The sequence below is a fragment of the Impatiens glandulifera genome, chromosome 7 (assembly GCF_907164915.1).
Source record: "Impatiens glandulifera chromosome 7, dImpGla2.1, whole genome shotgun sequence".
NCBI lineage: Eukaryota > Viridiplantae > Streptophyta > Magnoliopsida > Ericales > Balsaminaceae > Impatiens > Impatiens glandulifera.
Window position 1 is genome coordinate 16,633,339 of NC_061868.1, and position 7,222 is coordinate 16,640,560.

Consider the following 7,222-nt stretch of genomic DNA (forward strand, 5'->3'; position numbering starts at 1 on the left):
AAAACATAACACATTTGTCCATGCAATATTTTTTCTTTTATAATTTCTTGAGAAGAAAATTATGTAGCAACTCTTTTTTAGTCAAACCCGAGTTATATTTTCGGTTTCTAATCTCACACTTTGACAAGACGATTTTTAAAAGAGTTGTTTCCTCACCTCGTTTTACGAGATTTAAGAGGACGGTAAATCTCGAAACTTGGCAAATTTACTCTAGGTAGCTTTTAATTTCAATTTTGCAAAAAAAAAAATAATTAGTAATTATATTTTCTTAACTATTTACTTAATTACCTTAACTATGTTAAAATCTGGAAATTCTCTTTATAGTATAAGATTATAAGTAGTTTGTTTTTGTTAATCATTAGTAATTTTTCGATTAATTTTAGAATTTTTTTTGTCTATAAGTCAATAAATACATTCTTGGCAGAAAAGACGAGGAAAGCTTTATACGATGCATCTCATCTATTTTCTGCCCTTAATCAACAAATATCTCATACACACAATATAGCTCACAGTATTAATTCGGCTAAACAAACACACCCTAAAACACAAAGAACTGCAAAATCCAATATCTAAAGTAAAACCATGAAAGAAATAAGTTATGGGATTTTCCTTAAGGTTGTGAATTAGGACTATTAGGTTGATCATCCTCATAGCTCGGGCTGGCTTTATTTTTGACATCACTATTCTTACGTTTAGACCATTCTTTCATCTCAACTTCTTTAGTGTCAACAAAATCTACCCATTTCTTAAAACTTGTTGTAGCCCGTAATGTCCGTTGCTTGGGCCTTACCTGCTGTTCCGCCTCTTCGATTTCATCTTCTTCACCGTTTGTGCTAAACTTGCGAAATTGCAAGCATACTCTACTGAAGAATATTGTAAGGGCAATGATGCATACTATTCCACATACTAGGAAAAGTCCCCAGAAGCTCCTTAATGACAGCCTGCTGACGTCGATTTGGTTGTCTTGCGAAGAGCAGGTTTCTTTCGACAGCCATTTATCGTGGATTCTCTGGAGATCCCCGTTCTCCGAAAGTTGTAGAATAGCAGTTGACATGTCCTCAGCAAGAGGAGAGTCCCTTTGAAATGCCTAACATGAAATTTTTTATGAATAAGAGCTTGACATGATTTTTACTTCTTTCTTTTAGGCTACCACAACATTTACATGTCATGACCCCCACTTTAAACAAAGTGCTTTTGGCGGAATCGAATCTGATATCTCAGCCACTTAGTTCATGACTCTTTATTAGTTAAAAGCTTCCTCGTGTGTATAAAAAATGAAATAGACTCATATACATATGTAATTATGTGAATGTGAAGATTGTTTGTCTTCTAAGGGAATTTTGAGTGAGATAGTGACAGTTTATCTCATAAATGGTTTACATGAATGGTTCGAGCGAAAATGATTGGTACCTTGATATTTGTCAAGATGGAGATTTTTAGGTACAACTCGTTTATCTCCTAGGGGACGTGATCTTCATCAAGGTGTTTGTTGGATACTACTACTCACATATACATGTAATTAAGGTTTATTATTAATGGATTGAATCAATGGTAGTTTAGTCTTTAGACTTATATACTTCTATAAATAGAGACACCCTAATCTATTAGATATTTCAAATGTCAAGAATTAAGAAACCAAATAGCACATGTTTGATTATCACTAAAAACTCCCGTAAGTTGAAATGGGTCATTAATGTGGGCAAGACAGGCCCTAGAGTGATTAAACTTATGCATTTATATAGGGTCACATAAAAACAAAAATTTTAAAAATATAATTTTCTCAAGATTTGAACCCTTAACCATCTAAACTAACTTATTTTTGTTAATTTTAATATTAAACTATTATATATCTTTATATTATATTAAAAAGTGTTAACAAAAACTAAAAAAAATAAAATGAATTAGGCCCATCGATATCCAATCTTTAGAGTCATTTGACTGTGCAGATTGTGATAGTCTTCGCTAAATCTTGTATTATTCTTTTTGTTTTTTCTGTTGGGCCTTGTTCGGTTGGGATTATTTAAATAACTCAACCGACTCAAACATCTTTTCACTCCCCTCTTATCAATCACATCACTCAATTCATTACCCAAAATACTAAAATACCCTTTATTTTAAATTACTATTTATTATTTTATTATTATATATCAATACCCTTTAAGTAATTTTACCAAAAATATTCTCATCTTCTCAAAATCATCACTAATCATTACTCATTTCCCCCCTCTAGGTTATTACAATAGCCCCAATCCGAACAAGGCCTTGTTTTGGATTATGTGTTTGTGGAATCAATACAGAGCTTGCATGTTTCATTTGACAACATCATGTTTGTTAACAAGTCATGTCAAACCACCTCATTTTGTGTCATTTTTATTGCTCTACCCATGTCTTGTAGAAACAATACCCACATTTTTTTAAACAACCAAATCTATACACAGTGATTAAAAAAAAATACTAGGAGAAAGAACTTACAAATCCCCATCCACTTTTGGTGAACTCCTGTCCAACTGTTCTAAATTTGCAACGGGTGTTGTACATGAGGAGCTCGATATATGGAAGTTCATCAACAATGGCTGCCACCCCGCCCTGTTTAGGACCAAGTTCAAGATTGTTTATATAATCTTGTTGGTTCTTCAATGACTTAATCCTTGATGCTGCTATGTTTAGCTCCCCAACTAGATAATTGTATGCAAATGATCCATCTTGAATTCCTATCGGATCAGTACCCGCGATCAAGCTATCGAGCCCTTCAATCCGTGATGTCAGTTGTTGAACCGTGAGAATAGATGTCAAACTCGCAGTATAGCTCGAGTTGATAATTAATACAACAAATAGCCAAAGTAACAACACTAATCTTCCCAATGCACTCCCTGTATTCTCTCCTGCATTAAACACAGTTAAATCGTATATCTAATTTATAAAACTAAATAAAAAATGTGATATACTTACTGTGAGCAAAGAACATCGTCGAGAAGCTAAACCTGCATATATGTTTTAAAATTTAAGAAAAATAAAAATGTAATAATTTTTAACAGATGATCAAATTGGTATACCAGAAGATTGTTACAAGTTGCTGCCTGGGTGATCCACGGAATTCGTGATTTGTTCGATGCTCGAGAATCCAAACGACAGCCCCAATGAAAAGGAAGAAGATACCAGTCACACACCACATTTGAAGTGTGAACGGCTGGAGGAAAGCCCAAGCACTAGACTCGTTCTCTTTCACAGGAGCAACAACCACAAGCCCGGATTCCATGAAAGGCTGAGTAAAATCTACAATTCTTGTCCTGTTTGTAGTAATAGTAACATCTCCAACAGCAACATCATATTTCTGAATAATAAACCAAAATCAACAGACTCTAGAAGATGAATAACATAGTTACTAGAATTCATTTAGTTTTAACCCACTAGGGTAGCCTACGTATCAACTGGCTAGATGTTCGATTCCCATTAAAAATGCCTTAACTTGAAGTATGAGGGATAGCTTCCTAAATTTAAAAAACAATAAAAAAAATAAGAAATCTTTAGTTAGTTAGTTGTTTCTTCAATAGATGACTCATACACATAAGAGTATAGAAATTTTGTTCGTTTATTTTTTTACTAAGGTTTATTCACAGGAGGAGGAAGCTAGCACGACCAATAGTTGAGTTATCTTGTTAGATCAGAAAAAAGGAATATATCAGAATAATACTATTAGACCATTTATTATTGTTAGTTTATTATTTGTATGTTTGAGACATGGATATTTTTTTCATTGTGACTTGATGTATTCTTATAAATAGATAAGCTACAGTTATTTGGACCATTATCTTATGGAAATTTATAGATGGCTGCATGGAAATTTATAGATGGCTGCATGAGGATGCATGCATTGTTAGTGAAACCTATTTTTGTGTTTACTTTGTCCTTATTCTTTATCAGTTTATATTACAATTATTGTGTTACTAAAAAATGAGAATTCGACTTACATTTTCGGCAACATCGTACACAAGATTGTTGTAAGAAGGATTTCTTGACCCATCCCCATACAATATATAAGAATGAGGTACAGCATAAGGCAATAAGTTGATCGCGGCTTCAAAGACATCGATGCAATATCCTTTCACCCCAAGAGGGCTATTATTGTCTTTGGCAACAAACTCTTTGTAGCCAACTCGGTTAGGCACTCCGATTCTCAAAGGCTTACCATTGTTAGGAAAAACCCAACCTCGAGGCCTTATCGCTATTTGACCGGGCCATATTACGCCATGAAGTGACTGATTCCCTATTGAACCATTCAAGATGACATTTTTATACAAGATCTCGGGATCAACAACCGACAGCCTCGAATGATTTGTCCAATATCCAATCCTCCGTGGACTTGTACCGTCAATGTTTAGAATGTCAAATGACGGTTGAATTCGATTCTTCTCCTGATCGAATTGAACTCGACCGGTTAAACCAGTAAAGTTTGTTTGAAGAAGGATTTCTAATAAATTCTCGCCTCCATCAAATGATCGGAGCAATGTTAGGTTCAATCTAGGATCATTTGAAAAAGATATTCGACCGCCAGCTTTGAGGTAAACGTCGAGAGCACGAGCAATCAACCAAACCGAATCATAAGCATATAAAGCGTAAGAATTGAAGTTTTTCCATCTCGACATGAATTTCCTTTTGAGATTGGAATCCGGAGTATGATGCCGAAGCATGACAACTCCTTGCAAAGAATCCATCGTTTCAGGATCATCTCTCGAGAGAGAATCCAATACAGAAGGAAGCCAATCCGTGGCAAACCATACATAGCCACTAGAAACCATTCCAAGGCTCTTGGCAATTGAGAATACTCTCAGACCAGAATCAGGATTCACATGTAGAATATAAACGCGGGATTCCATAAGAATCACCTTAAGTAGCAAATCTTTGATTTCGGTTCGGTTTGCTCGCAGTGTAAATCCAGCTTTATAAGTAATCTTGGCACGGTTCTTGGCAAGTGCATCGCCTAAAGAAGAAACAGCGTTTCTTCCATAATCATCATCAACAAAGATGGCAATTACTTCCTTCCATCCATAAAACTCAACCAAATCTGCAACTGCTTGCATCTGGAAATAGTCACTTTGAGTGGTACGAAGAAAATATGGGTATTCGAGTGAAGAAAGTGTCGGATCAGTTGCTGCAAAGGAGAGTAATGGGACATGAAGTTCGTTGACAACGTAAGAGATGACGTGTGCTATTCCAGAGGATTGTGGGCCAATTACAGCAACCACATTCTTCTCCATTATCTGCAAAGCTATAATAAAATATTAAAGTCAGTCAAGATCTTCCCCCTTTTTTTTAAACAACAGTCTTCTTCAAGTTGTTTTAAAAGGAACTTATGAATTAGGCCTTGTTAGATGAATGAATGATTAATCCAAATAACCCCTTATTACATCAACAATCAAATCATAGAAATTATAAATTAATATACTAAAATAGCCTTGGTGAATGCACCTTCGTTTTCAAAAATAAGATTGATATAGTTTATTTGAATTTATTCACATCATTAATCACTCTATTCATCAAATCATTCATTAAAATACCTAACACCTTTACTTACTAAAGATATTTGGATAATTTTACCCAACTAATCCAAATAAACCACTTTTTACATCAAACAAGATTGTTAGAAAACAACTGATTTTTTCGGTAAAAAACCCCAAGATCAAACAAGTTAGTGGAGATTTTTACCCTTAACTGTTCCAAGGAATCCACTGCAATTTGTGTCGTGCAAAATAAGGTTCAGTTTTGTTCCTCCAAGAATTGTGGGATCGGAATTTACATCATCAACTGCAGCCAAGATCGCTGGTCTGGCCGAGCGCCCAATGATAGAATTGTAGGTGAATAAAGCACCAACATTGACAGAGGATGGCTTAACCGATGATACGTCAGTTCCATTTATCGCAATGGCTTGATAATCAACAGTTACCCACAAAATTACACATATCATCAGCACCAATTTCAACCTAACAATGAGTGTTCCAGCCATTGTTCAAAGTGACCCAAATCTCACATTGGCATTTCAACAAACATGTGGTGGACAAATTGATCAGCTATATTAATGAATCCTGAAAATTTTGAACAAACCCAAATCAGTAATCCATTAAGACTGTATCAAACATCCACATGGAAAGGAAAAACATTATTTAGGAGAAGAGATTCAATTTGAGGAACCCACATGCATAAAATATAATAAGAGATCCTACGAAAACCTATGGAGATTACCTAAAGGCTAAATCATATTATATATGTGTGAAATCTAAAGAGAAAAGGAGAGACTTACAACTATGTGTGTAAACATTAGAATAAGATGGCCTGAAAAGCTCTGAATTAACAGTCTTGCGATGTGGGTAAGGAATCTGTGCTTCAGAAGAAATACATACAGTGGCATGACAAGTGTTCTTTTTCTGCTCCATTCTTTCTTTCTCTCCGTGTCTTTTTGGTAGGAAAGAATCACAGGAGAAAGAAGAAGGGAGAGGAAGGAACTTCAAGGAAACAGGGGAACATGAGAAAGAGACTACTCATATGGAGGAGTAAGGGAGACAAATATGGTTGAACTAGGTGGGTCCAAATAGACTCTCACTCGTGAAACATGTGGATCTCTACCTGCTATTTACTTACAACTACATTGATACAATTTTCTTAGGCCTTCGGATTTCGACTTTTTAAAAAGTTTGGAAAGAAAAAATAATAAGGATGATTGGTTATAATTTTAATGAGGGAAATATTATTTTTCAATTTATTAAAAAATTATTAATATATAATAATTATTATTAAAAAAAAGTATTAATATATAATAATAATAATAAAAAAATAAAAATATTTGAGTATTAAATTAATAAATTGAGTGAGAACATATTAAAATAGTTTTTAATTAATTTAAATTATTTAAATAACTCAAATCAAATTTAAATTTTTTTTTTTTAGAAAAAGACACATTTCACCTATTGGACACAAGCTCCCTTAAAATAAGTATAGAAAATCTTATTTCATCCAAATTTGGTGCCAAAAGTGAAGCTTATTTGTTTTTTTGTTTTTTTTATTTAGTGAGGGGTGTAACTGTGCATGCAGTTTGGTTGATTATCTATCAAAAAAAAAAAAATTAATTATAACAGTTGATGTTAGATTTTTAAAAATTTTGTTCGTCGGTTGACAGTTAAACGTCGATTCGATTTGGTTGTTACCGATAAATTTATCAATTTAATAGTTG

General features: G+C 33.9%; 1 protein-coding gene across 3 annotated transcripts; it reads right to left on the reverse strand.

The window, feature by feature from the left end:
- Positions 1 to 451: 451 nt before the first annotated feature.
- On the reverse strand, positions 452 to 6,477 carry LOC124945687 (glutamate receptor 3.4-like). Of its 3 annotated transcripts, none has more exons than XM_047486162.1 (7): positions 6,296 to 6,477; positions 5,704 to 6,080; positions 3,969 to 5,266; positions 3,054 to 3,331; positions 2,950 to 2,981; positions 2,473 to 2,882; positions 452 to 1,087 (listed from the first exon to the last, which is right to left on the reverse strand). In XM_047486162.1, the coding sequence occupies exons 2-7, from the start codon at positions 5,999 to 6,001 to the stop codon at positions 611 to 613; spliced, it is 2,793 nt and encodes a 930-aa protein (XP_047342118.1). In that variant the 5' UTR covers positions 6,002 to 6,080; positions 6,296 to 6,477; the 3' UTR covers positions 452 to 610. The 3 variants fall into 3 exon arrangements, with proteins under 3 accessions (XP_047342118.1, XP_047342119.1, XP_047342120.1); XM_047486163.1 differs by lacking the exon at positions 6,296 to 6,477 and adding an exon at positions 6,191 to 6,223; XM_047486164.1 differs by lacking the exon at positions 6,296 to 6,477 and having other exon boundaries at positions 3,969 to 5,258; positions 5,704 to 5,818.
- Between the last annotated feature and the right edge of the window lie 745 nt (positions 6,478 to 7,222).

Bases quoted from the DNA above. Each gene is read 5' to 3' on its own strand.
- LOC124945687 (XM_047486162.1), bottom strand. From the start codon at position 6,001: ATGGCTGGAACACTCATTGTTAGGTTGAAATTGGTGCTGATGATATGT. The intron at 3,332-3,968 runs GTAAGTCGAATT...TTTATTATTCAG, and splicing joins TGTACGATGTTGCCGAAAAT to AAATATGATGTTGCTGTTGG. The intron at 2,982-3,053 runs GTATACCAATTT...ACATATATGCAG, and splicing joins CAACTTGTAACAATCTTCTG to GTTTAGCTTCTCGACGATGT.